This window comes from Danio rerio, chromosome 1 (assembly GCF_052040795.2).
Source record: "Danio rerio strain M-AB ecotype USA chromosome 1, GRCz13ab, whole genome shotgun sequence".
In the NCBI taxonomy this organism is placed as follows: domain Eukaryota; kingdom Metazoa; phylum Chordata; class Actinopteri; order Cypriniformes; family Danionidae; genus Danio; species Danio rerio.
In genome coordinates, this window is record NC_141021.1 from 21,528,125 (window position 1) to 21,544,094 (window position 15,970).

Consider the following 15,970-nt stretch of genomic DNA (forward strand, 5'->3'; position numbering starts at 1 on the left):
ATCAGATATTAGGCATGGATGTATCTATTGTGATCGTAATTTATGAAAGTATTACATCGCTTTGTAAACGTTTATAGGGCGTAGATTTGCTCTTGACATACATCCCTAGAGGACATGCATTGAACATCACAAATTCTGTTTCGCACTTTTAAAAACATAAAGTACTTAATAATACTAAATGAACACTTAATAATACAATTAAAAATGACGTCTCATGCTGCAAAAGTCAGTTAACAGGATTTTTTGCAGTCTGGCTTTGAGGAGGTATGAAATGTATAAAATGTAGTGAGGTGTGTGATGCAAGTTTACTATTTTATCCTGATTATTGTATTTCTTAATCATAAAGGCCAAAATCAAAACCGAATTTTGATTAATTCAGCCTTGGTTAATAGTATTCCAGTAAACTCGTAGCGAACTTAACTTTGTGCATGTGTAGGTTACTAAGGATTGATGGAGCACTACTTTATTTTAAGGTTGATTAAATTATAGGTAGGGACATTTCAGTAATTAGTAGATATTGATGGGGACATGTCTCTTCCGTCTATGCCAATTCTACGCCCTTGTAACAAGTGAATAGAGATCTCTTTCTCTGTTGGTCTGATGCGTGTAATCTTCTCCTGCTGAATCTAACATAGATAAACTCTCAAGCACAGTGACAGACAGAAATGAAGCAGATCTCCCTTAGTCTAGTAAGATCTTTCCCAACAGTTATTTGATGTATTTGTTGTGGAGTTAATTCAAGCCTTTCTGCAATGATGAGTCACACACAATGTTGTTACAATTCATGCGTGCACACACACACACACACACACACACACACACACACACACACACACACACACACACACGCACACACACACATTAATATACTCAATAATATACATTGCTGTATCGATATCCTTCATGTTAATATACAAAATAAACCTGAATTAAGTCCACAAACTGGGACTGATGCATCTTCTTTTATAACTGTTTTAAACTTGTAAAACTCATTCTTGAGGTGCAGCCGATCACAGAGAGTTGAACAGATCTTTTAATCCCAGTTGCTTAGGGTAAGTCTTGTCTTGTGGATATGAATTTATGCGTTAATATGGAGACATGTTAACTTCTCAATCAATTCGGTGGACAGAGGAGCTCTCCTACATTAGGTTGCAGTGGGTCTCAAAATTGCAGGTATTTGGTATGTGCTAACATGTTTAATTCCATAAAAGATTCCGCAATATAACATTTACTGTGGTATTCTAGGTGGCTCCATGCTAATTTCTATGTGCTAACATGTTTAATCAAGTTGCATGTTTCTATCAAATTTTAGCATGTTGCTAGTATGTTTCAAAATTGTAGGATGATATGACATGTTTTAGCATAGTGCTAGTGTTTTAGTAGCTGGTTTACCACATTGCTAGCATGTTTAAACAAGTATCATGGCTTTTTTCTTCTGTTTTAGCATGTTTTTTACGTTTAAAAGATTATAGACTTAAAAAAAAAATCTGATTGCCTTAAATTTTTAAACTGAATCAAATTAACCTTATGAGTCCATTGAACATAAACCATCTTAATCTGAATTAAAACAGCTTGCGTTACTTATAAAATTAAGTTGATTTTTAACATTAACATGATTAACTTTAATAAGGTACAATTAACTAAAAACGTATATATATATATATATATATATATATATATATATATATATATATATATATATATATATATATATATATATATATAATACAGTATATTACATATAGTATATTACATATACTTTTTTACAGTGTAGACTATATATTGATAGTTATGTTTTTTTATTTATTTATTATTATTATTATTTTTTTTACATTGGAAGCATTTTGTAGCATGTTCACCATGTTGCTAGCATGTTAATGCACATTACCTGCTTTAACACATTGCTGCTTTTTGTGGCAATGTGTAGCATGTTACTAACATGTTTACCACTTTGTTAGCATTTTGCTTTGTTATGATTTAACACAAACAGTAGCAGGCATTTTTACTATATTGCTAACAAAACCTATAGGCTAGGCTATGTTTTAGTTGAAGAATTAAAAAACTTACATTTATCAGTTTAGAAATATTAGATGCAATGTTTCAGGGAGTTAAAATTTTAATGTTTGACAGCTGGAGTGTGCTAGGCTGCTAGCTAAGCCACATTTGAGCATTACACAAATCAATGGGAATCCTTTAATTTTTCATCACCCTTTTTTTAGAAAAACCCAAAAAGAAATATAGAAACCAAATTCGAACAGTTTGATGGACCAGAGTCATTCATATTTCAGTTTCTTAAACCAGCATTTGTATGACTTTTTGCATGTTGCACAAATAAGAATATTTATTCATATCTAGGTTACTTATATTAGGCGAGCGGAACAATTGCAGCAAATTTTGAACTAATTTAGAAAACGTTAAGCCTAAAGCTCTGAAGTAGTACTGGAATATTGTGCAAACATGTTGTTGCTTTTGGTAATAAACATGTTGCAGTATGGTTACTTGGATATTCTGGAAGATTGCGAACTGGGACAACTCACTTCTTTCCAGAAAGTTGCATGATCTGATGTATCATCTCTGTAGCACAAATATAAGGAAAATTATTCGGTGTAATTTTTCATGTAGTGTATTGTTGAATACTACAGCAAATCTACGTTATATGCATCTTGGTGTTAACTTCTGTGACAACAAATGTATAGTGGGATACTTGATGTACTAACTTAAACATTAAAACATGCAACTGACCCACATTTTGACTGGCCTAAAACATGCTGTCACTGTCATGCATATATGGAAAAGCCACACTTTATTTAGTATATTCTGCTATATTTAATCAGGCCAGAAAAGAACACTAGAAAAGTGAGAAAATTATAAAACTGGCTACTGCATGATTTAATTGTCCATTATAAGTCTTTTACAGGAGCACACGGTGGCTCAGTGGTTAGCACTGTTGCCTTACAGCAAGAATGTCACTGGTTCAAGTCCCAGCTGGGTCAGTTTCTGTGAGAAGTTTTCATGGTTTCCTCCTGTTCGCATGGGTTTTTTCCAGGTGCTCTGGTTTCCCCCTCAGTCCAAAGACATGCTGTACAGGTGAATTGAATAAACTAAATTAGTGTGGGAATGAGTGTGCATGGATGTTACCAAGTCAAGTACTGGCTTGCAGCTGGAAGAGCATCCGCTGCTGGATAAATTGGCGGTTTAATTCACTGTATCGACCCCTGATGACTAAAGGGACTAAGTCGAAGGAAAATGAATGAATGAAGTCTTCCACATTAAAGGGGTAGTTCACCTAAAATTGAAAATTCTAGCTACATTTACTCACCCATGTTTTTTTTTTTTTTTAAGTTTTTTATTGTTCTAAAAATTTTTCAAATCTGTAACCATTAACTTTTATAGCAGAAAAAAGAAATATAGAATTTTTATTTTGGGTGAACTATTTTTTTTTTAAGTTTTAGCTTTAATCAATCCATAATACCCCCCCCCCCTTATTATAAGCAGTTCCCCACAAAAAAAAACAAAAAAAACTACCTGCTAAGTGAAAACATTCAATGGGCTGACTTTATTCACTCAGTAATTCCACATATAACTACTAAGAGAATCAATAAAGTTATTTGGCACCAATCATAAAACTCAGCCTTGCTGCCCTCCGGAGGACACACAAGAAGTGTGCACGCAAAACACATTCTTTTTTTTCTTCTTTTTTTACTGGCCACTTCATTGGACCCTCTCTTACCTTTAGAACTGCTCTAGTTGTTTGTGGCACAGTTTCAACAAGGTTCTGGAAAGATTCCTCAGAGATCTCAGTCAATATTGAGATGACAGCATCAGGCAGTGCAGATTTGTTGTCTGCACATCCATAATGTTAGTCCCCTATCCCACAGGTACTCTAATGGATTGAGATCTAGTGACTGGAGGTAATTTGAATAAAGTGAACTCCCTGTCTTAAGAAACCAGTTTGATTTGATTTAATGTTTGTGACAAGCATTATCCTGCTGGAAGAAGCCATCATAAAATTAATAAGCTTAGCTCACAATGGGATAGACATGGTCAGCAACAGTACTCACAAAACTCAGCAATGCTTTCGATTTTTAGTTTTGTTTCTAGTCCAAATATTTACAAATTATTAAATCAAGAAGCATTTTTTAGACAAGCCATAAAAGAAAAGATAGTTTTCACAAAAAATAAGTTTTTCCTTAAAGTAGGCAAAATAATCTGCAAATTGTGCAAGCAAAAAAAGCTTATCAAAGCGAAAACAAGATTATTTTTCTTACCTCATTGGCAGATTATTTTGTTTTTTTTAAGAAAAAAAACTCACTTTATTTCGACTTATTATTTCTGAAAACTGGCAAATGCACCTTGATTTAAAATCTGTAGATATCTGAACTAAACACAAGACAAAAACTCCAAAGTATTTTTTTGCAGTGAATAAAATATCTCCCACACGATTACATAAGAAGAAGATGGATTCATGCTTTTATGGTAGTTTATGCCAAATTGTGATCCTATTATCTGTAATTTACATCAAAAACCAAAATAATATATATGTACATACAAAAGATGGTTAAACATTGAAATAATAGCCAACATAATAATCACAACAAGGCGACCCATTTTTTAATCATCTTTTGTCCAGTTTTGGTTAAAATGCATGATGCAATCCCAGCATACTACATGGAAATCCCAGCTGTCTGCTATCAACAACATAAATGAATAAAGTGGTGAGTGAATGGAGGATGAGTTAAGTCATGTGCAAAAGTCAAAAACAAATCTTTGTTTAAAAAACAGGGTTTAATTGAGGCTGAATAAAATCTTTACAAATACTTTTGTAAGTGACTTTACAGAAGTCATTCAGAATTGAGTTGTTAAAATTGAACCCCATCCCTAACCTCTTAATACACTTAACAAAAACAATACAGAGATCAACACCTTTTCAAATTTCAAATACGAAAATATCTCAGAATCCTCACATTTTTTGTTTTCAGTCTGAATGTTGGCACGTTGCAGACTATCGGGGAGGGAATCCACGATGTGGGCCTCCACGGCCTCTGAATCCCCCTCGATCCCCACGGAAGTTTGGCCGATTTCTCTCTCGACCCCGATCACCTCGGCCCGCAGCGGGACCACCCCGTCCTCCTCGCGGTGCACCCCCACCCCTTTCTGCCATAGATTTAGGAGGTGGGGATTTGGGGCGGAGTCTCTCGATTTCTTCAGTACAACCAGACAAGTAAGAGTTGGGCTCGCTGAAGTGGGTGGAGTAAACTTCGATGTTGAAGTTGCTATTGGTCAGAGTGGGACCCACAGTCAGCCATCCTTAAATGAAATAAACCATAACATTTTACATCATATAACATTTACACAAGAACTGAACACATTTGGAGGAAATATTTATATTAATTATTTATTTTTGCATTAATAAAATTTAATGAAATACTTTTTATTGTTGGAACTCTGTTCATCACATACTCGTCACAAAATGAAGCAAATTAGAATTATGAAGGATCATAAAGACTGGAGTAGTGCCTGCTGAAATTTCAACTTTGAATGATAGAAATACAATAAACTGTAAAGCATATCAGTCAATATTTAAAATGGATCAAAACTTTTCAGCAAAAGTGTCCTAAACGCAAAATGTGTACTGAACATTGCCAATATTTTTACAATAATATCAATATTATTTATCATTTTTAAATACATTTAATTATATATTTATTATACAATAACGATCTTTGATCCTCCTTAAATGTTGACTACTGCATATTCACATAGGAAACAGTTATTTTAAATTGTAATATTTCATTATGTTACCATTTAATGAATTTTAGTTTAAAAAAAAAAACTTCTGGCTCTAATCTATTAACTGTAGTGATTAAAAATATAATTTATAATTTACTAAAATATCATTAAAAGTACTGTCTTTTCAAGCCATATTATGTTGTTACTTTTAAAACAATACACTAATTTCACAACTAACATCGTTGAGGAATGCTATGCACAATTTATAGAAATATACATCTATAATATCTGTAAATATTTAACCTGGCCTGATAGTGCTGTCTCTGCCAAACAGGTGCAGCCGTCGACGACCCAGGCAGAAATGCTCAATGATGTGGAAAATCTCCACTGGCTTCTCAATATTGCCCATCTCTGGCTCCTCTGTAATGATCAGGTCAATATCCACATTAGCGTGAATGAAATCGCCATCTGTGCTGCGTCTAACAGTGCCTTTGATACCCATCAGGCAGTGCTCCTGAGTGTAAACACACAAAAAAGAGATGTCAGAAATAAAAGTGTTTACTACAGGAAAGCATCATTATGAATAAGTGAGATTACAATGTTGTGCTTTGCCTATGACTCTATATATTATAGACAATAACTTTTACCTTAGTTCTCTGGAACACTGCTTTAGGGTCCAGTGTTTTGGTTTTGCCGGGGTTGTTTTTGTTGGTCTTGATCCAACATATGTCCTCACATCGCCTGAAGCCCCATTTTCTCAGACACTGAGAGAGAAAGAAGAATGAAAGATGTTTAAATATGTTTGAATAAAGCATATTTGGCAATGATGTTAAAGCAGCATATTTGTATGTGGGCAGGTTATTATGTGTACATCATATCTGAGATAAGTTTAGGTTTATGCATATGGTAGGTGCTGCATGGAACAGAAATCTGCCACGTCAAGTTTGTATATTTGTGAGATTTGTACCATTCGGCCAAGATCAAGGCCTTCTCCTGAGCCACACCACAAGAATACAAAAGAGCGAATGGATGAGATTTCCTCTATGTTCAGCTTCATGATCTAAAGCACACATGAATACAAAAATAAGTTATTATATATGTTAGGACACCTTACATTATTATATTATATAAGCATAAAATATATAATAACTGTTATCTAAATGGATAGTTCATCTAAAAATGAAAATTCTCACCATTTAGTCAGACTCAAATGGTTGTAAATTGTTATCAATATCTTTCTTCTGTTGAACATAAAACTAGATAATCTGAAGAATGTTGGAAAATGCAGCCACTTACATCCATATTAGGAACAAAAAAAAAATACTATGAAAGTCAACGGCTGTTTTCCCCCAGCATTCCTCACTATATCTGCTTTTGTGTTTAACAGAAGAAATGAACTCAAACAGCTTTGGGACAAGTAGGGATGACAGAATTTTCATTTTTGAGTGAAGTATATCTCTAATGTGTATTATAATAATACATAATTGAACTCAAATTCAAAAACATTCTCATGAGGTTGATTTTGAGAATTTGCAGTAACTCACATCGTCCCAGTTCCAAAAGCGCTCATTGGCAATGATGCCTGACTCTCTGTAATATTCCTCTAATGGAGGCTCTATCAGAATCACATCAAACTTGCACTTCAACTCTCTCAGATCAAACGTGTCTGGATCTGCCTGGAGATACCTGAAACGCACACAAACGCAAGAGTTATTACATTCATAAAAGCATTGAAAAAGACCCAATTGTCCCATAGTTAAAAGCTTCTAATTATTATAAAAAATAACTGATTTTATTTGCTTAGCAACCTCAAAATCACTTTTGTTTTTAATACATTCAAATAAAATTCTAGAATCTAAATAAAACCCAGTGTTTTATACACAAATGTGAATAATTTTCAGGTTTCAAAAACTGCAATGGGGTACTGCTGGCCGGTATGGGCCCTATGACAACATTTTGAGGGTGTTGTGTATGAAAGTGAAGATTTTCAGTAATATTTTTATATCAATGTTTGAGTGATCTGTCTCTATTAGATGGGAAACCTTGAACTAAATTGAGCTGGATAATAATAATTGTCTTCTGTAAAACTGTTTTATAGCAGAATTGAATTAGCTTCATAATTGATGAGCTCTGCAACACTATTATTGAACCAAATCAACACAGAACTGACTTGAGCTGAATAATTATTTTATTGTGGAAAGTCACTGCAACACCGTAATTCAGGGGTCACCAATCTCGGTCCTGGAGGGCCGGTGTCTCTGCAGGGTTTAGCTCCAGCTTGCCTCAACACACTTGCCTGGGTGTTTCAGGTATACGTAGTAAGACTTTGATTAACTTGTTCAGGTGTGTTTGATTAGGGTTGGAGCTAAAATCTGCAGGACACCGGCCCTCCAGGAACAAGATTGGTGACCACTGCTGTAATCAAACTAAATTAAACTGAGTAATGATGACGCTGTCTTTACAGAGCTTTTTTAAAGCCAAATTTTAGTTTCATAATCAAAAGTCAAGTGAAGTTGTTTTGAAACCATCTGGACTGTAAAAATGGCTGTGACTTGCTATTTTACATTGACTGAGACCAAGTTTTCTTACATGGGGGGAGTGTTGGTGGCAGAGATGAGTTCATCTTTCAGTCGAATGAGCTCTCTTTGTTTGGGGTATTCCTCAAACCTGTCAGCCAAACCTACAGCACATCAGAACACACAGGTTAACACACTCTCAAAGTGGAAAACTAAAAAGAAAAAGTAGAAAAACACTTTACCTCCATCTCGGATAAAGTTCTGAGGTCTATGACCTGTGTCCACAAAGTGCTGGCAATAATCATTGTGAGGATTTAAACTCTGAGTGCCCTGTGAAACAAGTAATGATATAATAAAAACATTACTTATGTTATTTTAGTAATATTTAGAGTGACTTTGCGTAGACATAAGCTATGCAACTGAAAACGGAAACAGAAGAAATAAATCCCCTATGACGTCTTATACTGATACATAATACAAAGGAATACAAAGGAAAGAATGCAGAAAGCAGAAAAAGCCAACAGGTAAATGAAACTATCACTATCACTAGCTTTCTGTATGTATATACTGAATGTAACACTTGTTTCCTAAAAAAGCTCCAATAATTAAAACTGTTCCTAGTCCTTGCATTACAAACATGTCAAAAGCGAGTATTTCCTACATTGGTTTTAAGAACTATGAAACATACCTTAATTGCAAAACCCAATGCAGTTTACGTTTACTGTAAGGGACAGTTTTTCTGATGGAATGAAAGAATTTAAAGATCGTACTTTTAAAAAATTACCATGTTTTTGCCTTTAATGACAGTATATAGTGGTAACCGTTTTGTGAATATATGTCTGAGTATCCTCACAAAAATATCATAGCTTCTCATACCCGATTGCTCAATTAAATCATATACAATTGTGTTTAAAGATACCTTTAGAAATGTGCTGGAGTCCTTGTACACCTCTTCATATGGTCCACTCTCTTCCTGATGTTGAGGCTCAACATCTTCCTACACCATACAGCAGATTCAAAATCAGTTACACATAGCTCTGACCTGATCAAATGTAAGGGCTTTTCTGAATTAACAGCCGATTCCTGATCAGCGCTCTCTCACCTTTTGCTCTTCCACATCTTCCTCTGGATCTTCACCCTCATTCAGACACTTCCTTTTAGCACCAGGAACTGATATGTCAAATGATGCCCTACAGTAAACAAACCAAATGGTAACTGACCTCAGCATCGTTCTGATTAATACTGCTAGTAGCAGCATCACATACCCGTGCTGAATGTAAAGGTTGTCCTATCAGTACAGTTTTAGCTCTTTTGGGGGTATATAGGTCTTAGTGCTCTTTATTTTTTAGTGCTGCACATAGTCCTTGAATTTAACAAATGGTTTATACCTGCAGGTCTCTCTAGTCTCTTCGATCTCTTTTTGTTCATCTTTACTGTTGAGAACTGCGCCGATGCTGTCGGGACTCTCTGCTCCGAGCTGTAAAACAAATCATTAGTCATAAAACATTCGCAATGCTTCTACGTTCATTGGCGTTAGTAATATAACACCGCGTTAATATGGCAGTGTTTGCTAAACTGGCTTTCTGCAGGAAGAAAAAAAGTTGTGTATTCGTACCTGTTGTGCGAGAAGCTGACGTCTGAGCTTCTGCCTTTCCCGTATTTCTTGCAAGCGGCTGTTCATGTCGAAAATGTTTTGCAGGAAAATAGCTAATCGTGAAATGATCAGATGACAACAATAGTGCGGCAAAAATCCATTGAAAACCTCAACGTGAGAAACCGTCGCATGTATTTTACATCATCACAATGCTTGACGCATACGGTGACGTCAGTAGACGGCCTCTTACTTTTATTTGGAGCAGGGTTTTTCAAAGTCTAAGACAGTGGGCCTCCCTTTTGACACAACTTTTCCATTGGCGCCCCCCTCCTCCCAAACACGCACGCACGCAAGCACACGCACACACACACACACACACACACACACACACACACACACACACACACACACACACACACACATATATATATATATATATATATATATATATATATATATATATATATATATATATACAGTATATATAAAGACACAGACAGATGCCAGACTGTTAACTCACTTTTATCATCATTTGCATGAAAGTGCAATTATTTACAGAGTGATAACAAGTATTTTAATATAACGTTTTTAAAACTAGGATGATGGTTCAATATGAATATAACTGTCCATCCCAGTCAAAACAGTGGAAGTTTAGTGGGTCTCATGCTGTCATTAGCCAAAATATTTTGACAAACCACACATAAAGGTCGTGGTTGATCAGCTGGTCCTGTCCACGTAAATCATAAACTCAAATACTGATCATCATATCGTTGTCTTTTGGGTTTAAGCGCTGAACTTGAAGGCTTTTGTGGCGAGGGGGCGTGGCCGAGCGGAGGAACATAAAAGGAGGAACAAGGGCAGAGGAAGCCGAGAGAGGACCGGACCCGGACATATTTTACTTTTGCTTTCAGTTTGACGGCAGTCTCTGTAAGGATCTGCCGTCCGTTTGTTTTGGTTTAGACGGAGCTGCCGTCATTGTTATTAATAACTCACTTTAAAACTGCTTCGGTTCTCCGCCTCCTTCCCGGCGGCCAAAGGGCCGTGAACTTCATTACAGCTTTGAATCGGGGTAGGTCTCAGAAACCGACCCATTGTATTAGCAGGCATATAATAAACGTTTAAATATAATAAAAAATACATACAATAATTAAACTTAATAATTATATTTTTATTATATTATATTTTTTCCCGCGCCTCCCCTGACATGCTCTGGCGCCCCCCAGGGGAGGCGCGCCTCACACTTTGAAAACCCCTGATTTGGAGTAAAAACAACTACCGTAAACAAAATGTAATAATGATTATCTTTGAATGATTTGACTGTCAGTGTTCCTTCAGCCATTAGTTTTTGGAGATCACAATTTCAAGACGTAAACTCGAACGAGACTTTTAAGATCTCCAGACGTTTTTGTATAACTGAAAAATTAGAGAGGTAACTTATTATTTAAAATTGTTAATCGTTTTTATCATGTAAAACAGGTAATTGCACAATTTTGTAAAGGTGTTGACTTAAAATGTGTTTTTTGTAACGATAAAGAAGAGAGTATTGTTCATTTATTTTATGATTGTATTTATACACTATTGTTTTGGTGTGATCTTTTCTTTTTTTGTTAAGCGGAGTACGAGTATTGCATTGGAATTAAAAGAAATGATGTTTAGTATGAAAATACAGCCGGCTTCAAAATTTGGTATAGTGTTTGCTCATTATATGTGGAATTTGTTTTATTCGTAAATGTAAATGGGCTGTGAAAAAACCTAATTTTACTCATTTTAAAATAGAAATAGGTCATTATATGTACGATATAAAAACAAAAAGTACTAAAACAAAAAGCACTGTTAATTATTTTAAAGCCTTAATTTTAGTCTTTGAATAATTGTATTTTTTCTTTTCTTTTAATATTGTATTTGTTTTGATCTATCCTTGCTGACTGAAAGTAACTGAAACCGATTTAAAAATATATTTTTAAATTAGCTATTATTCTATAATTAATATAATGTTTATAATTTCATAAATGAAAAGCATTGATTCTGGTTGCATTTTACTGACACAAGAGGGCAGAAGTGAACTTTTGGCTGTTGGTCATTGTGATTAGTTCGGAAAGCTTGAGCCGAAATTTTTACACCGTGTTGTCTCGGAGAGACCAACAGTGATGACCAGACCAGACTAGACGCCAAATTACTAATATAACGTGGCAGACTCTCGTTTAAGTTCACTCTGTGGGAAGATCGGCGCGCGCAGCTCGTGCGCTATCGTGGAATGATTTATTTAGCAATTACTATTTGCCTCGTAGATTCTATTTCTATTGTTCTGCAACTTGTCACTATTGAATGAAGGACACTATTGATTTTTACCATCAACTGTTCTCTTTTTAAACTTGAAATCCAGACTGGGCGACGATCATCAATATGCATGAGTCATAAGCTCCGGGCTTCCCCGGTTTCTCTTTTATTGATCCGCGTCTGCTGCTCTGATAACAGCCAAACGACAAGATGAGAAAACTCGGGTACCATGTCTTATCCACGCAGACTGGAGAGTAATTGTCGGGTGTTAGGGTGACAGTCACGGACAGGTTGATCGTGATGGATGTGAGGTGTCGGTTCGTCTTTACGGTCTGCGCGCTTCTGCTTATGATCGCGCGCACTGGCGGCTCTCCGTTCACTGACTGTGTTCAGAGCAAAGGGAAAGCGGGCTTTTACGAGGGGTCCATTGACGCAACCGAATCAGGCGTGAAGTGCATGAACTGGAGCGATGTGCCCGGTGTTAGAGAGCGGTATCAAGGTAAAGGGCTCGGAGATCACACTTTCTGCCGAAATCCGGACGGGAGAATTCGGCCCTGGTGCTTCTTCACGAACAACAGAGGACGCATTGACTGGGGATACTGCGACTGCAAGCAGGGTATGTATGTATACAAAGAAAGTATCTAATTTTCAACAGTATTAGTTCATGCGAAAGAAATTTTCCGCACTTCGTGTGTTTAATTTTTTTTACAAGACTTACCTTCCCGCGCATCACCTATTTCCATAGATTACTTTAATGCTTACTATTACTTGAGACTTAAAAAATTGTCATGTCAAAAAAGAAAAAAATACTGCAGTGCACACAACACATGCAAGCTAAGACATGTCCAAACTTCAATGCATCCACGCGTGGGAAAGGTATGCGCCTCAGGTAGCACCTAAACGGAGAACAAAGCAGCCACTCTCATCCTGCGCAAGACGTCTTGTTGTCATTTGGGTTTTTACTGTGAGACAGTTGTCTCCCACAGAATGTTGGTAATTTCATATATTTGTTGCAGTCATCGTAGCTCTTTTAGGAGTGTACGAGCGCGTTTTGAGCAGTGAACTCTCTCTGACAGATGCGCACGTGCTTATTTATTTCCGCCGGGCTTAGAAAGTGAGGAATCTAGTACCGTTTAATTTGACAGTGACTATTTTACAGCATGACTTGTGAGAGAAGAAAAAGTTTTGAGACCTGTGTAATGTACTGCACGACAGGCAATATCATCATTTTAATCCAGTGAATAAGGTAAGTTTATTTGTGGGCTAGTTTTAGCTGCATAAAAGCTAAATATTTCCACTTTTTACTCTTGGAAAAAGATAATGAAACTCACTTTGACCCTTTTTGAAACCATTAACCTTAGTAGAGGCTGTGAGTGGGATAAGCAACTTCACATGTGAAAACTAGCCCCTTTAAACTAGCGTTTACCATGGCAAAATTTAGGAATGTGCATCTTCAAAGACAGAACTGTTAAACATGGTTTACTACTACTACTACACAAACACACACACGCACAAGTACAAGCACACCATTATTATATTCAAACCGGTAACCATAAAATTAACCACTACCCTAACCATAGTATTAGTAAAACTGTGGCAATACAACTGCTAATAATCTACAAAGCTACACAACCAATTTTTCTAAAGGAGATTTGTCATTTTTTATCAGATAATTTCATAAGAATAATCACATGCAAACGATCATAAATAGTTTAATGATGTAATCCTGTCTTATAATAGCGCTGGAAAGAGTACTTGGAGAAGAGGTATAAAAATATAAGGTTGTGTAATAATATTGCCATATTTATTATTTGTGACATTTGTCTACAGTTCTTTCAGTATTATTGCACGTGAACATCTTATCAGTCTTAAATGACCGGATGAGCTTATTTAAATATTTTGGTATTCAATCAGTTTATATTTCCAGCACATCTGCCGCTTCACATTTTCCAAACATTCTGTGAATGTTTTGAAGCGCTGAAATGTTTGAAGAACATGTGCTGCCATCATGTGTGCTTGTGTGCTGTGTGTGATTTATAACTGCTCTGAATGCAGCAGCTGGCCTGCACATATACTGGATGCAAACACTGGACACATGAAATACTGTTACACACACACTGGATGTATTTCAATACTAGTGTTGCTAATTAAAAAAATATATTAATAAATAAATAAAATTATTTATTCATTAATTTTTTTAAAGGGTTGCCACTGAGGAATGAACCACCAACTTATCGACCAAATGTTTTATGCAGCAGATGCCCTTTCAGCTGCATTACTGGGAAACACTAATACACTCTCATTCACACACATATTGAAGTCACTACGGACAATTTAGCTTACCCAATTCACCTGTACCACATGTCTTTGGTTCATGGAGGAAACTGGAGCACCCGGAGGAAACCCAGGCAAACACAGATAGAACATGCAAACTCCACACAGAAACGCCAACTGACCCAGCCGGGGCTCAAACCAGCAACTTTCTTGCTGTAAGGCAACAGTTCTATGTTGTTACCATGTTGCCTAAAATTTTCATTATGATGTATTTTAAAAAAAATGAATTTTAAGGGTTTATATTATATTATGATATAGATTATACCTATACACATAAAAAATGACTTGCTGCTTGTTCAAACTACTTATTTAAAATGAGTTGAAACAACATTTGTTTTGGGACAGCTTGTTTAATATTCATTACACTTAAGCTTGTAAAAATAATGAAGTTAACATAATCGAAGAAATTGTGTTGAACTCAATATTTTTACAGTGTATTATTGCACTGATTGCACTTATTTACTCTAACTCAGTAACTGATGTCTGTGCAAGATTATTCACCATCAAATCTTATAAAGGAATATCTGAAGGCAATTCTTTTCTAATTATTGTGGTGTAAATCTAATATTATGTCCTGTTAGATTTCAGATATGTATTTCAAAAGCAAAGGACATAGCTTTTCTTATTTGTGCTCACTAGCGTTATAATAGACCTGATTGTACTGCTGTAGTCAATAGCTTACATTGTTTTCATGCCATACATTATAGCTGAGTAATTCCCAACATCACATGCACAAACACACACATTTATTATACAACTGACAAGTGAAACTCATGTGGAGGTTAAAGCATTCCTCTGTCATCACATAAAGCAACTCAAAGATTAATGTTTTCGTGCTGCCTAACTGAGGGAACATTTGTAATGTGCACATTTATCAAAATTACAGAGACGAGCGGAACCAAATGTTTGCAGAACATTCACTTTTATTAGCAGCTTGAACAGTGAAGGTCAAAAGCACTCTCAAGTTTAATTCAGTAACTTTATGTGTGTGATCACAGGCTCTTTGCGACTGCAGGGAGGCAGATCTAAACTGGATGGTACAGTAGAAGTGTATCTCAATGGTGTGTGGGGAACCATCTGCAGTAATGGCTGGGATGACCAAGATGCCGCTGTGGTGTGTCGACAGCTGGGACAGGGGTAAGACACACATACATATATAAAATTGATAGTGTATAATTTTGTTTTGGTGTTTCTGCAATATATTTACTATGGGGCTTATCTGAATTACTTGCATTACAGTACATTTGCCAGAATATGTAGCATACACTCTGATGCAATCTGTTAGACTTGACCTGATTTTTAGCGTGATAAATGACGTTAACAATTTAAAGGGATAATTCACCACTAAATAAAAGTTATCTTATGTTTTTACACCAGTGTGTGGTTTTAAACCTTTATGAGTTTTTTTCATCTGTTGAACAAAAAAGATGAGGTTTCGGAGAATGCTGGTTGCTCAGACACATCAACAATGTCAATGGGTGCCCACTACCAGCATTCTTCAAATTATCTAATTTTGTGT

At 35.8% G+C, this 15,970-nt stretch overlaps 2 protein-coding genes across 3 annotated transcripts in view; one reads left to right on the plus strand and one right to left on the minus strand.

Annotated features, from left to right (window-relative positions):
• Window positions 1-4,766: 4,766 nt before the first annotated feature.
• Window positions 4,767-10,019, minus strand: mettl14 (methyltransferase 14, N6-adenosine-methyltransferase non-catalytic subunit). The gene is made up of 11 exons (NM_207071.1): window positions 9,862-10,019; window positions 9,635-9,723; window positions 9,349-9,436; window positions 9,166-9,243; window positions 8,489-8,576; window positions 8,320-8,410; window positions 7,275-7,416; window positions 6,698-6,790; window positions 6,378-6,494; window positions 6,034-6,244; window positions 4,767-5,307 (listed from the first exon to the last, which is right to left on the minus strand). Exons 1-11 carry the CDS (start codon window positions 9,925-9,927, stop codon window positions 5,003-5,005), a joined length of 1,368 nt encoding a protein of 455 aa, NP_996954.1. The 5' UTR covers window positions 9,928-10,019; the 3' UTR covers window positions 4,767-5,002.
• Window positions 10,020-11,956: 1,937 nt separating this feature from the next.
• The window catches only part of prss12 (serine protease 12), a 70,893-nt gene continuing 66,879 nt past the window's right edge, over window positions 11,957-15,970 (plus strand). For both annotated transcript variants that reach the window (XR_015476534.1, XM_087237106.1), the window contains exons 1-2: window positions 11,957-12,733; window positions 15,450-15,588. Coding sequence is in view for 1 of the 2 variants with exons in the window: in XM_087237106.1 (XP_087093232.1) it covers window positions 12,418-12,733; window positions 15,450-15,588 (455 nt within the window). In the remaining variant the exon portion in view is untranslated. The remainder of the gene's footprint in view (window positions 12,734-15,449; window positions 15,589-15,970) is intronic.